Source organism: Zonotrichia leucophrys, chromosome Z (assembly GCF_028769735.1).
Source record: "Zonotrichia leucophrys gambelii isolate GWCS_2022_RI chromosome Z, RI_Zleu_2.0, whole genome shotgun sequence".
NCBI lineage: Eukaryota > Metazoa > Chordata > Aves > Passeriformes > Passerellidae > Zonotrichia > Zonotrichia leucophrys.
Genome location: NC_088200.1, coordinates 37,955,292 through 37,975,353, shown reverse-complemented (window position 1 = coordinate 37,975,353; position 20,062 = coordinate 37,955,292). Strand labels below are relative to the sequence as shown.

Here is a 20,062-nt window from a genome sequence, read left to right as displayed (position 1 = left end):
AGCATTCAGTAAACAACGTACTCACACACAAGCGCAGAAGGATGGGTGCTCACTGCACGCCTGAGGCAGAAACTGCTGCTGCAGCTCAGCAAACAGACCGACTTTCCGCTGACTGACCCTTAACAGTAAATCCTGATTAACTTTTTAAAAGTTAATCAGTGGGTTTTCAAATGCTGAGAAGTGCATACCCACATAAATGTGAACACATGCATACACAGAGATAGTGTCTGTTAATGAAGGGGCACAGCGAGTATCTCAAATCCTTCCAGTCCTTGCTCAAATCCTTCCAGTCTTCCTATGCCCCACCAAGCTTTCCCACATGTTATGTTATCATGTAAAGACCACAGGATTACAATGTACCACACGAATCATCGGCAGACCAACTTCTCTAGAGGGTGCATTCAAGCAGGCAATGGGAACTCTGACCCTGCTCCTTATGCAACTGATGCCAGTGGACTTTACACAGCTCTGCAGCGCTGTTTCATGCCTCTGGGAAGTGCTGCTGCAACAGCAGCACCACCAATTTGCTCTCAGCTCGTATTACTTCCACCAGCACCTCTGCCTCTTTCATTTTAAACTCTGTGAAGCTCCACCATCACCAGAGCAGCCAGATCCCCTTCCAGCAGGGTCCCGACCCCCTGCTCAGCGACAAGCGTCATACAAGAGGTGCACCCACCTGCCCTCCAGCCGCAGGAATCACCTGTTCCTGAAGCAATCTAAATAAAAAGTTCAATACATCGGCTGGGTTTTCTCAGGCTGCGTATTTATATACAGCACTGCCTTACAACCTGCTCCTCCTGGCCTCATACTTGGCAGGAGGAAACATACAAATAAACGGGAGGAAAAAAAAAAACCAAACCAAAAAACAACGGAAAAACATATATTGCAAGTTATGCGCTAGAGGAATAATAAAAGCCAGCTTTCCGGTTACCTGACTTAGCCACATGTCTCTGCCCCCACACTGCAAATTTTCCAGCCACGTATGGCTGTCCCAGCTTCATGTGTCACACGCCGGAGCCCTGCCTCCCTCCGGCTCGCTGCTGCTTCAATCACCCCATAAGGAAGCGCCGTCCTCCTCCCCCGCGCCGCGCCGCGCCGCGCTCCGCCCGCCGCGCTGCCCCCTGCGCTCCCTCCCGCTTCCCGAAGGAGAGGCTCGGGAGCCGCGTGCTCCGAAAGGAACACAAGCCTCAGGGAAGGAGGAGGCAGGGAGCAGAGAGGAGGGGAAAAAAGAAGCTCTAGACTTAGTGCAACTACAGGAAGTGACTTAATGTTGTACTGAAAAGGTTTTCGGCGGGCGGGGGGGGGGGGAGCTCCTGTTTTTCCAGTCTCCTTGGCATACTTAGGAAAAGCTTTGCCTGCAAATAGTGTAACTGCTCTATCATGGCATGCCTGTGGCTACCACAGGACATCCCGAGCTATGGAGGAGGACGCTGCTCAGAAGAGCCTGCCATCCAGGGTTCGGGAAGAGAACAGCACGGAGGCACAGACACGGGCACGCACATGTCAGAGCCGCAGCACCGGGGCCGGCCCGGTCACCCTTAGTACCTAGGTTCTGCAGTGTAGACAGAGGGCTCGACAGACACAAACAACCCCCCCAGAGCACATGTTTCTGCTGAAAGACCAGAGTGTCAGTGTGGTGTGGTATTTACTTACAGATACACCCAAAATAGCCATCTAAATACCACTGGAAGCAAAAATACATGCATACAAAAACACTTCAGACACATAAGGACCCACAGCTCAGTGCTGTCCAGTAGGACTGCCTCAATGTCAGGCAGGGGAACAATCTTCAGGACTCCCACTGCCATGGAGAGAATGAGAGCATATTCTCTAAATTACTCCTCTTCCTCCCTGAAGTCAGTACTCTGCTGCCAGATTCTCATGTGGCTCCATTCCCTGCAGACAAAACTCTTCACACCCCAATACCTCCACACCCTAGGTCGGTCCTGCCTGCACCCTAGGTTTGTGCCTACTCTCTCCTTGACCCTCATTCCCTGTACTCTTCTGGATTCTTTCTGCCTTGTCGTCATACTTTGTATTTCTCAACTATTTTCTCCCTGTATTTCTTACATCCATTTGCTTGCACCACCAATTACAGACCAAAATCTGGTCCAGCCCATGTAAATTCAAGCTCCATCGGTTTTACCTGTTGTCCCATTTTCTCCAGTTCCTTTCCTTTGCTTGTCTTGGTCCTTGTCCTCCTACCCAGCAACACCTCTGATTTTCCCATCACTACACCAGTGAAGTCAAACAATTTTTCTAAACTGTCCTTAGGCATAATGAATAAGTGTTGGATGGGGGAAGGAAGAACAGACTTTTCCTCTGTGAAGGGCCAAGAATTAATGCATCTTTGGAAAAATATTCATAAATCCTCTAAAAAGACATGCAAATCTCATGTTCAGTCATGGGAGTCAAACTGGGATCTCTTACATATTTTGTTCTTCATGGAATTAAGACTGCTAAACAGAAACCTATAAAAAATACAGTAAGAGAGAAACAACCACTCTGACACTGAATCCCTCAATAAACTTCTCTACAACACATGCATGCAACTCAGTGTCTTCACAGTGGAATCTCTCTGGTCCTCAGCTTGAGCTGGCAGCACTGCCAAGACTGAGTTTGTTTGTGGTGAAAACACAAGACGTGCCTGGAGCTGAGAGCCTGCTGCTTCTCCTTAAAACAGCAGAGTGAGCGTTCCACCCATGCGACCCCAGTATTGTCAGCTGACTCCTGGAGAACTTCTTGGTACGTTAAGACAGAAGGGGATCAGGCATGCAATCCACTACCACCACCAACACAACACTGATGCAGCTTGCAGGAACTGTGCCAAGCCTTTGAGCATTTTGTTGTTTCAGAGAAAAGTCAAAATGGGCGTGCCTGCTAAACATGAAACAAAACAAAATGGATGGCTGTTTTGAAGCAACAAAAATGATTTTGTTGGTTCCAAAAGGGGAAAAAAATCTAATAAAAATGAAATTAATAAACACCTGGTAAGGGTGCAGCCTTTTCAGCCCTTAGGTCGTGGATGAACCATGGATACATTCACTTCCTAGCTGTGGTGGGTGAGTACCAAATGCTACACCAGCAGGTACCCCAGATGAACCTCAGTGTCCCTTCATGCCCAAAGACCTCAAGTGAGCCAAAGATTCCTGTGCCCACAGACATAGAAATATTGCAGCAAACACCACACAGTACAAACACTCTTGTTGGGCTCCTTGTCTCATCCTTGGCCAGTTCATCATGGACACTGGTGAAGTTAGAACTATTCCCTTCGCCTCTGTAGTATATCAGGCAAGTATTAATCACAGGTGCAGATGCACAAACACATACACTTGTGTCTGTACAAATGCTGCAGACACTCTTCTTTTTGTAGAAAAGGAAGATTGGAAAAGACCTTTAAGATCATCAAGTCCAAATGCAATGAGACACAAACACATCATGTTTTAAATCCAGTACTAGTGAAGCAGAACACTCTGTGAAGCATAGAGACCTCGTTGTGGTACTGTCATTATTAATGCATTTCTCCAGAAGTACACATAGACTTCATTTCCCTCCCTGCTACAGGATAACCATGGGCAGGAGGACACAAGTAGCGTTCAAAAAATGTACTCCTCACTTTCTGTACCACTGGGACTCACTCTGTCCAAACTTTCCAGTCTTGCCAACTTCTATTAAATTATATCCTATCCAATGCACTACACAAGAACATCAGTATATTAAAATATCGAGTCAGCTCTACCTGAGTCCACACTAATCATGGCAGCTTTCAGACCAGGAGAACTGGAAAAAGAATAGAATATTTTGTTTCTGTGCCACAGGACATCTCAGGAATTCAAAAGCAAGGGGATTGTGGGCACACATTGAGTTTTGGTTCTGCATGCTAGAAAACCTTTATTGTAGAGCTGACTTGGAGGGTCCAAGAAGAGCAAACACAAGATGTTACTTCCAACACTGAAAGTCTGAGGTGCCTTGAAAAACACAGATATCATATGTTGAGCCCATTGTCCCCATCTGGTTATGATATTTGCTCTAATGCATTTTTATCATGGATTTGACTCTACTAAAGTAATATGTTTTATTGAAATATTGTTATGAATAATGGTCGCCTTCCAGAGTTATGGTGTAAGACAATTAATAAAGAATGTTGCAAAGGGAAAAATGCAGAAGCAGTAGTTGGCATAAATGGAGTCAATCAGTATGTTTATCTCACAGCTTCAATTTGAAAGCTTATCTAGGCCAGGAAAAGGAATTAAAAAAGAAAAGTTCTGACTTTTTGATTCCTTACTACAACAGAGAATAAATTGGTGAACTTTCCCCTTCTTCCCCCACCTCCAAAATACTACTTTCGTTCTTTTCTTTTTCTACATTTTACTGTATTAAAACATCAATTTCACCTTCTGAAAAGATCCAAAACTCATGAGGCCAAGCACTTTTTTTTAAAAAAAAAGCAAAAAAAAATTTTGACCATTTTTCTTTCATTCTCATTTTCAAGCATTGGGATTTGAATATAAGTTAAACAAAACAACCACAATAAAACCTCTTGGAAAACAGACCTTAACCTTTCACACTCATTTTATCACTTTTCTCTTGGCTAGAAATATACAGGAGATGCCATGAAACTACTTGCTCCCCAACAGTTCAATCTAGGTCTCTCTTGTTTTCAAAAATGCTGGTGGGGAAAAGTCCAAAAACTAAACTATTGACCTAAAAGATTTTTTTTTTTAATTCCAAGAACCTAGAGAGTAAAACTTAGAGAAACAGCAAATAATTTCTGTACTTTTCCAGACACAGCAGAAGCACCAAGTGTTTGATTTTCTCTTTGCAGTTACAGCACAAAGTGGCAATGTGAAGCACACCTCAGGTGTGGAGAACACACTGGCCCAGCAGGCAGGACAAGCCAGCAAGCTGCTCGTGGTCATACCCTGGGGCTGGGTGCTGGCCTCAGCCACCCTTCCTGCAGCACAAGGCTGTGGTGCTGGGATGGCCCAGCTCTGCTTGTACAGGAGCCCTGCACAACTGCACAACTGCACAACTGCACAACTGCCCAGAATGCTACACTGTGCTGTGGATGTGGCTGATAACACCTTCATCTCTTTTTCTGCCATGGAAAACAACCAATAAATACTGCCTTGTAAGGAAGGTAGGCTGTTTTGGTCATACTCAGCTGCAGTCATGCTCTAAGCAAATGTGATGTAACTCCTGATGCACCTGATACTGTTGGGTATGGGGGACTACAGTCCAAACCAGAACAGACCCTGCTACCAAACCCACACTTAGAGGGATGGAGGATTCTCCTGTTACAGAGGAGCATTTACTGCACATTTTACCAAACAAATAAATCTCTAGTGTAAAATGTATGCTGCAAATTTAATTTGAAAAAAAAAAGAGAAGCAGAAAACTGGGAAAACAGTTAGTTTTTAGATTACTTTTCAAAATTTATATGCCAATACCCTAGCTGGAGAGTTGACTTTTAAATCTGACATCTAAATACTCAGTGCTTAGGGTGGGGGTTGTAATCAGAAAATGGGGGATATCAACTTCCATGATAATAACAGAGAAGGGGTGAAGCTGTATAGTATTTATTTGGGTTTTATTTCACAATGTAGATGCTCCAGCTCAGGTATTTGCAGTGGTTAAGCTGCAGAAATGTGAATTAAGTCAATTCAGAGTACAGTCAGTTCTTAAGATACAGAGATGTAGTACCTTAAGTCAATGAACATAAGCAGCATCAGTTGAAAAGTGATGGTTCAGATGGCTGCTGTGTTTTGCTTGCTCTGGGAACAAACACCAGGGCACCAGGCTAAGATGGCCCATTTACAATGCAACTTTGGTAAAAGAAGGAATTTAAGGAATTTCTCTGTTCTTTTAATACCATGCTGTTTCTAGAAATAGGATGAGTACAGCATCAGGAGAATAAACAATCACAGCCACAATGCAAATAACATTAAAAGCGTCACTACATGCCCTCATAGAAAGTGCCTCTCCAGCTTTCTTGCAGGCCCCCCTGTATGTGCTCAGAATGTTGCTGGAAGCTCTCCCTGGAGGCTTCACTTCCCCAGGCTGAACAACTCACACTCTCTCAGCCTGTCTTCACAGGAGAGATGATCCAGCCCTCTGATCATCTTAATGACCCTCCTCTGAACTCACTCCAGCAGGTCCACATGCCTCTTATGCTGGGGGATCCAGACCTGGACACAGTATTCCAGGTCTCACAGGAGTGGAGAAAAGGTGGAGAATGGCCTCCCTTGACCTGTTGGTCACACTTCTGTGGATGCAGCCCAGGATGCAGTTGGCTTTCTGGGCTGCAAATACACATTGCTGGGTTATTTAAAGCTTCTTGTCAAACAGCATCCCCAAGTCCTTCTCCCTGAGGGTGCTCTCAGTCCGTTCTCCGCTCAGCCTGTATTTGTGCTCAGGATTGCTCCGATCCAGAACCTTTCACTCGGCCTTGCTGTACTTGAGAACACAGGCCCACCTCCCAACCCTTCTGGATGGCATCCCTGCTCCCTGGAATGCTGACCACACCACGTGGCCTGGTATCCTTGGCAAATGTGCTGAGGGTGCTGCCACTGATCATGTCACCAATGAAGACATTAAACAGTGCCAGTCCCATTACTGACCCTGGGGGGGTGTCACTGATCTTCATTTGGACATTGAGTTGTTGAGTCCAACTCTTTGAGTGCAGGCATCCAGTCTGTTCTTTATACATCTATCAAATCCATGAGTGTCTGGTTTAGAGAGGTGAGACAGTGTCAAATACTTTGCCTAAATCCAGGTAGATAATATTGGATCCCACCATCCACTGTCACCCCACCACGAAAGGCCCCCATATTTGTTGGGCATGGTGTGCCCTCATTGAAGCCATGTTGGCTGTCAGGAAACACCTCCTGATTTTTCATGTACGTAATTTTCAGGAGGATCTCCTCCATGATCTCACCTGGCACTGAAGTGAGGCTGACTGGCCAGCTCTTGCTTTGGTACTGTGATCAGATGGATGCACTAGTCTGGATGTTCCTCTGTCACCTCCTCCTCAGGGCTCAATTCCTCAACCACAGAACAATTTCTTAACCTTGAAGAGGTTAAGAAGAGACTCTAGCTTTTATTCTTCTCTTTGGTACATGTTTGCCAGCTACAACAGAGCATTTCGCGTCTCATAGAAAATGCTCAGAATGCTTACCAGCCAGCTAATCAAAGGAGGTTATATCTAGTGAATAGCCCTTTTGGTGTTAGAACAGGGTCTTTCAAGGTCACATTACCCATTTTCACACTGTTAAGTGTTTTCTTTCACATGGTACAAACAGACTTAACTACAGAATTTATATCTGAACATCATATACCCACAGCTAAAAGTTATTTCTGTGAGCTGAAAGCAAAAACCACCTTCCAAAAACACACATCTTAACCCTCTCTAGACCTTTTAATGTCTAAAACTTTTACATCTAGAATCTGTGAACTGAAAACTTGCAGCTCAAACAAAAGTTAATTTAAACTAGAAAATACATACTGTAAGAAAGTTGTGCAAATTAATTAATCCTGAATAGATAATATTTTTTAAGAGAAATGTGTTCCTGGGGAAGTAAAAAGCACAATAATCTTAAGAGTGATGGCAAAATGCCCCCCTATTGAAATTCACAAAATCTGCTTTATATTATTGACAACTGCTTTATTTGAGGCTGATAAGAAATCTACTTTTTTATATACTTGGAATAATTCAATAACTGTCAATTTTGTGTTGGAACTTCTTGTGTGTGCACCACCTCAGGACCATTAACCACAAAAACTAAGAGGCTTGCCTGTTTTGCCTCTATCCCAGTGTCTGACTCAGAGGTCCCAAGGGCAGTGAGTGGCAGGAAGCAGGGCATGGGTGGGAAGGGACACAGTCATTAGCTCAGTCTGCCACATGCCCATCAGCAGCAAGAGCAGAGCAGAAACCGTGGTGGTGACTGCTCCTGTTACCAGTGCCCTGCCACCTCTGGACAGAAACAACTGGAAACAGTGGCTGCTTCGGCTGATTGCTGTTGCAGCCCCACCTGTGGGGTGAGCTGTGGCTTTGAGCATGACCACCAGGTCCGCTGTCAGGCAAGTCAGAAACAGCCTTAGTTGCATTTTGCTTCCCATATCATCCTCTACCAATGCCCCATTAATGTCAAGCAATGTAACTGAGAAAGAAACACCTTGTCTTACACTGAAAGCAAGTGATGAACACGAGTTAACTCCGAGTGTTGGTGAGGCACCTTGCTGTCCTCTGTGACACAGGAGAAACCACACGGCTCCCCCACCTCCCTGGCCAGCTCTTGAAAATGTGGCACACTTGCCCCACTCTTCCAACAGTACATCACCTCCTGTTCCTTCAGTATCACAGCAAAAGTGACAAAGGAAAAGTGTAGTTACGAAGTTCAGGACTTGAATCCACATAGTAGGTTAGGCTTCACAATACTGAGGTAAAAGGCTGGTAAAGCAAAAATCCCCAAATTTTTTCTTCCTTTCTTATATATCCAAATCATCTCCCCAAAGAAGTCATGGATGTAAGCAGGATGTTTGCCTGAAAACGACTTTTAACACAAAGGTGCATCAGTGTTACCTGCTGAAGCACAAGCAAAGAAGGCTGTATTCCCTTTCTATCCAAGAACAACTGAATTACAAAACCAAAATATTTAGATTTATAATGCCATTACCCTTCTGTGCTTATAAATCTCTGAAGAGGTGAGAAGTGGAAAACAGATACATAGGGCTATTGTAACAGGAATAACCATCAGAAAAGAACGTGGACTCCTGGGATATAAACCTGCTGTGGAGTATTAAAACTGATTTACAGTTTCAGTTTTGTCTTACAGCTGTGCACAGAGTGGAAAAAATGGAAGAATTGTCTTCTGCAAGAATGGTTCAACAAATATTTGTTTTTATGAGTCCTGGAAGGACATTATTTTGTCACATGCTTGCCTCCAGAAGAAATATGGTTTATGCTGCATAATCAGTATTATATTTCAAACACTGGAGATTGTTCCCTCCTCCCCTTCTTTATATTAATCTAGTACTGATTCCTTCTATGAGATGTGTATTGCTTTCCCAGCTTCAAAAGCCTGAGTGATTTGCATTTGCCAAAAAAAAAAAAATTGAAAGCTTTTCCTCTGCATTTAAACTCAGAGCAACAAACTGATTTTCTGAAAAAAAGTTTAAAAATAACTAAACCCAGTGTTTTATAATTGAAAGTCTATGAAAAATACTCAAAATTACCAGCTTTGAGGGCAACAGCTACCTTTCTGCTTTTGAAGTGATGCTTTGCAGCAAATAGGTGAACAGTCCCACTCCCTTCTCTAGAGCTTTCACAATGCTGATCTTCCATGAGAAAACCCGAGCTTTTTGAAGGAAACAAACCTACTCTGTATATAGGGACGAAAACACAGAGGCTACCAGAGGTGCCTGAAACCCTAAGTGCAAACTCCCTTCAGATGGCAGCACTTGTGAGACAACCCGACTAACCCAGCCCCACTAAAAACATGAAGAAACCCCTCTACCCGTCCCAACTTAACATCCTGTCAGAACATCAGGGGCTGGTTTTAGCAGAGCCAGCCCCTCACCCAGGCCCATTCGAGGGTCTCACTCACCGATCCATGAGAAGCAAACCCCTGGATGTTAACGTGTTCGTTTTTCAGCAAATTAAGGCTGAAGCACACTTTCCTTTGCCTTAAAGGGACTGCACAGCCCTGACACATCAGCAGGCAGGGAGCCCAGTGGTTGCTACAGAGCATTTATTTATACTCATTTGGAATTTCCTGAGACAGTCCCAGCCCGGCAGCCAGCCCAGCCCAGCGCCAGCGGTTTCCTTCACAGCCCTTCACATGCGGTGCACTTCACGCTCAGTGCCTCTGGCTCCCCAAGGGTTAACACACACGAAATTGGTAGCAGGACAAAGGAACTCTACCAAGTGACACACTAAAACGATTTTGGGTTTCTGGTGGTTTTTTTTTTTTTTTTTTTTTTTTTTTTTTTGCTTTGGTGTGTTTGTTTTTTTTTTTGGGGGGGGGGTGGCAGGCAGGGGTTGGTGTTGGTTTTTTTTCTGTTTTGGTGGTTTTTTTCCTGAAGAAGACAGATGTAATTCCCAAAAGAGAATTTTAATTTCAGGTCACTTCTTTTCCCCACTGTGCTCTCCCTTCCTCCCCAAGCCTTTCACCCCCACCCACCTCTCATTTCTCACTCCTACATGTGGACTGAGAGCACAGAAAGGTTCATTGATATAATTTGGGCAGAACAATTACCCTTGTTGTAACCACCACTGCTTGCAATTTTGTCTGTGTTACATACAATCCTGTTTTATTTATGCTTCTCATATGCAGGTTATAATTTGAGGGATAAAAATAAAACTTTTAGTATATGTTTTCTTTTTTTTTCTAAAACACATCCAAAATATGCAAGATTTCCTTCATGTTAACAACAATACTTTGAAAACAATGCACCATTTTTCCATATTCAATTTTTTTGTTTCCACGTAACACCAAGTATTAACTCAAGTAAGGATAATTGGAATTCTAGATGCAAGAAGACCCATTTCTCAGGATCATAAAAAGAGCCTCAAAGCCCTCAGCTCCATCTCTCTTTACCTCTACTTACAACAGTTGTTCTTAAAAGGTGACAGACTCATTTAACAAGGGCAGAGGTCCTAGGACTTCACAGGACTAAAGGAAAATAACCTTATTTTCATGTTTTTCATGCAGATTCTCAAGAACAGTTAAAAATAAAAAGGGAGGGGGAACATGAATTCTCAAAACAATTTCCAAGTTCATTGCAGACTGGAAGAGCTTTGCTTCAAACAGCTGTGCTTCAGGATCTTGTGCTGAATTGGCAGGATCAAGGTCCAAGTCCTCTGCAATACCTTCAGCTGAAATTGCAGACTTCCAATAAAAGTGTTTCCTGAATGTCTTGATAGTTTCAGTGGTATTTAATATGAAGCAAAGTAATATACAATACTTCCAGGCATCAGCTTTTGGACTCTAAAGTAGGTTCTGCCCTCTAGGTAATTTAAAATTATTTCCTTGAATTACAAGTCATTGATGTATCCAGTATAAACCATGAGCTCACAAAATAAGTCTGAAGAACCCAACTTGTTTCATCTATGGACCACAAAGATATTGAATTTTAAATGAACTGGGTTTGGTTTGTGCTCTAACAACCCCATGCATGAAGAAAAGCAGCTCTCCACATATTATTATTTGGGAACAGTTCCTAACCATGGTTTGAAGCTTCTGCCAGAAAACAGAAAAACTCTAGAGCAGCTGACACTCAACCCATGTTTTCAATTCAGGAAAAAAAGGAAAATTTCAGCCCTTTAAACACTGCCTGGCCTGCAGCCACCACTTTGTGCTTGCTGCTTTTTAAGCCCTATCTTTCAACCAGCCAGGTGAGAATAAGCAGTGCAAAGCATGATTGTGTGTTAGTGGTGGGCATCTCTAGTTCCATCAGCAGGGAAGATCATTAAAATAGCCAAGTAGTTTTCTGTTGTGAAAACAAACGTGACACTTGGAATAGGGAGGTGAAGAGAAGAGAATGGCCAGAATCCAGTTGGGATTCTGCTCAGAGAAAAAAAAAAAATCTTAACATTATATGGTTTCATTTTTCTAAAAAAAGACAGCATGATATCCTGTTTAGAGAAGAACAGATTTTAGCAGCTGTCTACACATGCTCCATCTGTTTATCATTACTCTGCGGTTTTGAGGGCTCGACATTTGAACAGGCACTTTATCAAGTCATGCACCTTGAGTAGACTGTCCTCAAAACTCTGTTACTCAGCAGGCTGAAAAAGACCTCATGAGTCCATACAATAACCCAAAGCGTGTATCAGTACATCAGCCCTTGTCCAGCAATTCAAATGTGGAGTCACCAGCTAAACCTAAAGGCAAAGAGCATATACGTATTTATTTTCTTGGCCTTTGAGACCATTAAAATGTCAAATAAACTCATTCAGCTACTGTTTGCAGTAGAAACAAAACTGAGGTCAGAGCACAGCTCCCCAGCGACTAAAAAACCTAACTTGGTCTGAAGCAGAGGGAATGTAAGGTTTGGTGCATGGGCAGCCATCCAGCTGATAAATTCTTATCTAAAAAGCAGGTTATTTCACACCCCTTTTGAAAACAAAAGGCAGAGAGAGCACAATGGATCTGTGAAAGGCGATGCACGAAACACAGCTCTATAAAACACATGCCTCCAACAGACCATTTCCTCAGCAATGGTGTGGCTCTGCTTGGAAAGAATGAAATAATCTGCCTGATTACAGAAATCCAGTTCAGGGGAGAACAGAGCTTGGCCATACCCTCTACTGTCAGGTTTATGTTCCTATCCCCAAAAACAGCTGCTGCATTTTGATGCAGATTGGATATGGGGTTCTTCTAGATTTTAATTTGTGAGAGAATGGGCACATGCTATTCTGTTTTTTTGCTTTACAGCCTTCCAGAATTTGGCAGCTGGTTACCACAGAATGATTTAAAACCTGCTAGCCACTGAGGTCAGACATGAAACTTATCTGCCCAGCCATCTCCTCTCTAGCGGATGGCTCTGGAAGGGCATAAGAAGCAAGCAAACATACTTCTTCCCTTGGTGTACAGAAACCTGCAACTCAGAGACTTCCCAAGCTGGGGTGGTGCAGGATGGGTTTTAAGTCACAGTGTCAAATATATGTTTTCAGGTGCAACTGATAAATGCTCCCCATATTATTTTTAAGTGTACATCTAGTTTGGAATCACAGAGAATGAACTTCAACTACTTGATATTTTGTGTATCCCCAGGTAAGTAATGCCAGTCTGATTGCCGGGGAAAGCTTATGGTAAGAAGTTTTGTTGTGGGAGCAAGTAGACAATTCAAGCCTTCATATCTGGTGGCTTGTTTTCTTTTTTTTCTTAGAATCATAAAATCACAGAAATTTTTAGGTTGGAAAAGACCTTTATGATCATCAACTATTAACACTTTCATGTTCACCACGCGAACATGTCTGTTCCCAAGCACTGCACGTACACATCTTTTAAACACCTTCAGAGATGGTGTTTCCACCACTTCCTGGAGAAGCCTGTTCCAAACTTGGCAACCATTTTGGTGGAGAATTCCTATCCAACCTTCCCCGGCACAACTTGAGGCCTTTGCCTCACATCACTTGTTCCGTAGGAGAAGAGGCTGACCCCCACCTGGCTACCCTCTCCTTTCTGGCAGTTATAGAGAGTGATACAGTCCTCCTGAGCCTCCTTTTCTTCAGGCTAAACAACTCCAGCTCCCTTAGCTACTCCTTAAACAACTTGTGTTCCAGACCCTTCCCAAGCTCTACTGCCCTTCTGTGGTCTCTCTCCAGCACCACCATATCCTTCTTGGAGTGAGTGGCCCAGAAATGCACCCAGGATTTGAGTCCCTGCCCTGCTCCTGCTGCCACACCATTGCTGGCACAGGCCAGGATGCCATTGGCCTTCTTGGCCACCTGGGCACTGCTGGCTCATGCTCAGCTGCTGTCACCAGCACCCCCAGGGCCTTTTCCTGGGGCAGCTTTGCAGCCATTCTGCCCCAGCCTGTGGCACTGCCTGGGCTTGCTGTGACCCAAGGGCAGGACCCAGCACTGGGCCTTGTTGAACCTCACACCACTGGGCTCAGCCATGATCCAGCCTGTCCAGATCCCTCTGCAGAGCCTTCCTGTCCTCCAGCAGATCAACACTTCTGCTGGAGTTGGTGTTGTCTCTAAACTGCTTGATATGCCCTCATCCAGATCATCCATAAAAACCTCAAACAGAACTGGCCCCAGTACTGAGCCCTGGGGAACACCACTGGTGATCGGCAACCAGCTGGATGTAACTCCATCCATCAGCATCCTCCAGCTTGAGGCCTGGCCATCCAGATCGTTTTTCACCCAGTGAGCAGTGGGTAAAGCCACTGAGCCATGAGCAGTCTATTTCTCCAAGAGAATGCTGTGGGAAACAGTGTCAAAGGCTCACTTAATCCTGGCAGAAACATCCACAACCTTTCCCTCATCCACTAAGCAAGTCACCTTGTCAGACAAGGAGATAAAGTCAGTTTACCAGGACATCACACGGTAGCAGGATTGACGATGGACAGTAAAGCTGGACTGGATGAAGAGATACTACACACAGTTTCACAGAGAGATGTTTCTCCTGCTGCTGTGATGGTGACTTGTTCTGTGGGCTGAAATGGGGTGGCTGAGCCACATTTATGTTTGCAGAGTTTTAGTCTTACAACTTTTCTCTGTAAAGGGACAGATAAGTAATTTTCTTAAAATTGTCAACATTGCATTTTCCAGAGCACTGAAAATGGGTTGTGAGGAAGCAGAGGCAGAGGAAGGTTGGGTATCAGTCTACACTCTTCAGAGTACAGACTTGGAGAAGTCCCTTTGCATCCCTGGAGAGAGCTGGGGAGAAACCAAGCACTGGAAAAAGGCACTGGGTATTTAGGGAGCAAAAAGGGAAGGACAAGCATCCTGGACGGCAGACACAGTGTCTGAGAGAGAGGAAGGGAACAGGGCTGTAACTAATGATGACGAGGGAGAATGGTGAAAGTCTAAAGGGTGATGCAGTGGGTGCACAGCCATGTAAGCACACTTGGGTCCTGACAATCTTACAAGCTATGTAACAGCCATCTGTCTCCACATACAAAAACAGACAACAGAAGCAGAAGAGAAGAGAATGATTCTAGACAGGAATACCTTTTTTAAATTTTGTAACTTAAGATATGGAAAAAGATATCTAAAATTAAAGAATCTGCTGGAGGGAGGGGAGAAGAGGAAAGGGGGAGAAAGGACTTAGCCATGGGCTTATTGAAGTAAAAAAACCCTGGTGACATTTGTAAGTCCTTGAAACCTGACTGCCCTGATCTAGCCTTTATGCTTGTATCATATGCAAATATTAGTCCACTTTTTTCAACCATGGCCATGCGCTTCACTTTATTTTCTTGCGCTGTACTGGTTTTTTTGAAAGCTGCACATTTTAGATTTATGAAGCAGTTTACGTGAAGTGTTAAAAATTGACCTATTTACTAGTATTAGACCTGAAATTCCAGTAACAGCAGCAGAGTTGCATAAGTGTTTCCTTTCTATTACTTGATCTGCAAACCATATGACAGTGCTCCAGGCAGAGGTCGGTTGTGTGGAGCAAGGGTAGGGAAAGGGCTAGGAATACACCAACATGCCCCTCAGCAGTAAGAGACTGCTCCAGACAAGGGATGTCTGGTTTACATAGGGAGTACTGTCTGCTCCCAATTATCAGGTAATTTGATCCTCATCCTAATCTGACCAAACCTTCAAACTCAGATATTAAAAAGTCTGTGGCCCCTCTCTTCCCCCCCCTGCCCCCCCGCAGCTTTCAAACAAATACAGAAGGGCAAAACTATCACAGACAGGCCCTTATATATGTTGAAGGAAATCAATAGACTGTTATAAAGAAAAAAGATACAAGAATATATTAATTTTAAAAAGAGGAAACAGGTCTGTAAAACATTAATTACAGTGCAAGATAACTAGGGAGGAGACATTGGGCAAAATAAAGGGATGGACTGTGAGAAGGGGCAAGAGTCACATTACCTACTTCTATGGGTCAGAAGGTTTTGCAAAAGGTAGGGAAGGACAGACAGAAAACACGAATGAGTATGACTAGATTGCACACTCACCTACCTCTCCAAGCGTCTGAGCATTTAGTTTTGTCAAAGTCTATGTGAAGAGTCAGAAGAAGAAAGTTTTCAGCTCTTTTCTGAGCAAATAGCACAGCTTTAACAGCCTAGTCCAAAATCAGTAAGAAGTCACAAAAACTTCCAAATTGGATAAAAAAGAACAAATAAGAGACTGAGAATATGCTTTAAAGAGTTTTAGAGAGATAGGGAGCAGAAGAGCCCTTTTTAGACCTGGTAGATCTGCTCATTCCCCCCAGACACCCCAACCTATATCCCACAGCAGAGGTCAACCACTGCTTTCTGCCAATGTGGCAAGTGTAATTTCTGGATGAAATCAGAGGAGGGAATGACAGAAATAAAAAGAGGAGGATAGACACAAGCATGCTGTTGTCCCAAAGCTCAGAGCTGGTTACACTGGGACATCCTGGCAGAAATAGTACTCTGCTACCAAGGGGAGTCATGTTACCAGAGGAAGGAAATGGAGATACAGCAGCAATGCCAACGTGGGAAGTCCAAGTGCTCCCTCAGCCCCTAAAAGTGCTGTGGAAACATGATACAGGAAGGGCTGCCCTTCTGTCAACTCTAATACAAAGCCTTACAAATGGCTCAAAAGAGAGGGAGGAGAGAGATGACCACTACAAGGAGCTTCTCAAGGACTTCTGCTCCAGTAGTAACCCTCTTGTAAGGAACATGTCTAAATGTAGGCACTCACGTGTTTACAAACAGAACGACAAGCAACTGTCATCAGGCTATTTTCATCCAAGTAATTTTCCTGAGGGACCATATACTTTTAAAGTGAATAAAATATCTTCCCTTCCCACAGGGAGGAGATTCATATGCATTATTCACTAAATGCCTTTTAAATGCAGAATAATCTGGGAAGTGAGGAATACTGTAAAATAGTTTTGGGGAAAATTTACTGAGTTGTGTGTCTTGTAAGTGGGGAAAGGCAGACAATGAAGAGAGAATAATTTTTCAGGTCTGGAAAAAGTTCATTCTTGGTGTTTTTCCTGTGACAGGTGCCTGTCCTGTTTCTGGTGCTTGCTCCTTACCCTCACCCCAGATGCCACCAGACAGTGCAAAGCAGTGACTTCCACCTCGAGAACTTGGGGGTTTTATCAATGTTAATCTCCAGTTCAGTAAGGCTGCATGGTACCACAAACAGCAATACGTGCCTGTTGAGTCCCTAGAAAACCCTAAAATACAAGATGAGCACCCTTAGCTGCCTCCCAGGGTGTAAAGGACATGTATTTCCACAGGGAGCAGCAGCAGGCCACAGGAGAACGTCCAGATGCTGCACACACAAGTGTATCACAACATCCCAGGGAAGGAAAGCATTGCCCCATGAGGAAGCTTTCATAAGTGAGAATGAACACAGTCCTCTGCCCCAGCTCCAGAAAGTAATCCAGAACAAGACACAATTGCAGTAATCTCTGACAAAAAGACAGGTCAATTAAACCTCTTCTTTTTCTCAAGGCCACTTTGTCCTCCTGCAGAGCATCAGCATCTGCATATCATTGTTTTGTATCTTGGGCCATCTCTTTCCCACCACAGGCAATCTCCATTTCTAAGGACTGGGCTATCCAGAGCAGACTCCTATGTCCCCAGATTCCAATGATGCTGTATTTAAGGTATTCTTTTTTTGTATTTAAGGTACTTCTTCCTGATGCCTACCTTTCCACCAGAATCCAAAATCAGACCTGCAGCACTGGTCAACAACTTTGGGCAGCAACTCCTGAGTAAAAGAAGATGTGTGGTCACTGGCCCTCTGCAGTCCCATAAAGGCCTTTAAGTTGGGCAAATGCAAGTCAGTAAATTTTTAAGCTTTCTGCTGCAGGGGCAAATGCATCTTTGGATTACAGTCATCAACTAGAAGTTGCAGAAGCAATTACTAATTCAAGTAAAAAGATGCATTCACTGTGAGATCACGTGCTTCAGCTCCAGCCATCTGTCCTTAAGGCAAATCTGGCATCAGTGAATGTACTACAGCGCACTGATGAAAATTTTGATATGACTTGTGATAGAGATTATGTGAAATCACTGGAGGCTCACTCACCCTTCTCCCCACAGATTTCAGGGTCCCACCCTAGCTTGTTTTTAAATACTGGGCACCACCAGAGTGACTCACAGGATCACTTGTGGGTGAGGCTCCTGCTGGATCCCAGTGACAGCTGTCTGCCCATCCCAAAAGCTCAAGACTGCAGGCCAATGGAGCAGGCTCTCCTGATGGCAAGAGCCTTTCACCAGCTACTAAAACACACACTTGGGCATACAACCATCTCCATTAATTCTGAAAATTACTGGAAACAGGCTTGGAGCAGGGAGCATGGTAGGGGAGGAATAGGTTTAAATAGTCTGTCATCACACAGTCCTGACTCAAACAAATTGTCCTTGCATGACTGATTAGGTAAAAAGACAAACTCTCCTGAATCCTGGTCACTTGCATCTGTTAAACAAAGTAAACTCAGAGGCTGCTGAGCGCAGAGGTGGTTGTGGCAGTAGCACTGCAGCCATGCCACAGTGACAGCCACCATGCAGGAAGCAGTGAGAGCGGCTGGCAGCTGGCTCCCAGGGCAGGCACCTGCACCACTCAGGAGGAAAGGCTCCAGAAGATGGACTACTACGTGGCAATCAAACACTTTCAACTGCTAATTCACTTAGGTGTGTAAGCTCCCAGATGAACAGTCTGTAATGAAGAATGGTGGATATTCTGCATAAGTTAGTAACAGCGGTAATGTTCTGGTGCACACTTTCTGCTTGGACTATATTTACATCATGAGGGTAGAAATAATGCAAAATTCTGTGCATATTACCTAAAATGAATGAAGAAAATGGCATCAATTTACAGAGGGACTGTAAATCAAATAATACAGTAACTGAAAGAAAAGTGTGTCTACATATCTTTGTTAAGAGTTGTTACAAATCAATGCAGAGGATGTGTATGATTAAAACATTTGCTCTGAGTAAATGTTCTATTTACTGGCCTCAATTAAAAGGGTTAATAAGTTAACTGGGGTTTTCATAATACTTTTCAACAGTTGCTTAAGCATTTATATACCAGCAGATGGAAAACACATTTATTAAACATTTGGTCTTTGAGTCATGCTGACGTTAGTATCTCAAACAAAATTAATTCAGGCAGCAGCTTTTCATAATGGCCTCATTCTCTGACTAACTGGTGTATAGTTATAACTTTATATAGGAGTTAAGAAAACAGCTCAGATACAAAGAAAATCTGACCAGAAGCTCCAGTGTAACTGTGCACATATGAAATAACTAGAGGATGCCAGGCTGCTGCAGAGGAAACAGTGGTCCAGATATGATTTGTATCTCTCATCAAAGCACCTGTGGTCCCACAGCCCTGGCTTGCTGCAAGAAATGGAGGTGGATGCCCAGATCAGTGAGTGAAAAGAGAGAAAAGAGTACACTGGAAGCAAAGACACTCGACAGCTGCAGACTGGCTATCACAGCAGCAGTTCCTTGCTTTACAGGTGCACTAACGGTGAAAATGGTGTACAGGTGCTGCAATGCCACTGCTTTCAGAATTGTGCAGGAATCTAAAGCATGGAGCAGAGTTAAACGTGCAGGTAAACAGTTCAAATGAATGTGTTTGCAGGATGCTGTGCTTCTGTATGTAGAGAAGCATGTTAAAAATGGAGTGGGAAAGCACGGAAACATAAATCCACACACTACATTGAGGAGAAGGCAGAGACAAAAGGGAGGAAAGAGAAAAGAGCAGGGAAATCTCCGACCCTGCATACAGAAAATAATATGCATTTGCTTTACAGCAGAAGTAAAGAAAGGGTTTGTGCAACAGCCTTGCTATACTGACCCCTGCAGCCCATCCTACTCAAGAAAAGTGGAAATGCTTTTTTATGTCTGTTAAGAAAAAACTAACAATTCTCCAGTCTCTGAATGTAGAGAATGAGGTCCTTAGGGAAGTAAAATAAAACATGCTTTTTATTATGGTTAATGACAAAACCAGTTTTTAGTCCTTTATCTTTTCTAAATCTAAATCCTATATTTGTTTTGCTGCTTCCTTGTTTTCCACATCAGAATAAATAGAATTAGACTGGAAGTTTATTCCATTCAGTGCCTTTCAGAACTTGTGTTTTGAAAAGCAAGTTTTCACAAAGAGGTCGTTAGTGAAAGAAGTGAAAATCCATCCAGAGCTATTTCCAAACTGCCCTGTAAGTTTTCTGCTCGTGCATTGTGCTTTTTGTAGCTGACTGGGAGACATTTCTACAGATATTACTACAGAAATGAGAGCAGAGCCTCATTAAATAGATGAATTATGCATCAGTCCTAGCAAGCACAGAAGCTAACAATTACTGGAAGTTTCACCCAGCAGTTAATGGAGACACTAATACTATTTAGAGAAACAATCACCTCATTTATTTTTTCTTGTACTATGCAA

The 20,062-nt window shown here is 43.5% G+C and overlaps 1 protein-coding gene across 5 annotated transcripts in view; it reads right to left on the bottom strand.

The window, feature by feature from the left end:
• The window catches only part of KANK1 (KN motif and ankyrin repeat domains 1), a 124,555-nt gene that overhangs the window by 27,445 nt on the left and 77,048 nt on the right, over positions 1-20,062 (bottom strand). The window contains exon 1 of one of the 5 annotated variants that reach the window (XM_064735453.1): positions 932-1,083. The exons of 3 other annotated variants lie outside the window; for them this stretch is intronic. In XM_064735453.1, the coding sequence (XP_064591523.1) occupies positions 932-1,001 (70 nt within the window). In that variant the 5' untranslated portion in view covers positions 1,002-1,083. Of the gene's footprint in view, positions 1-931; positions 1,084-20,062 lie in introns of those variants that run through there. One more of the 5 variants, XM_064735452.1, reaches the window with a different exon arrangement.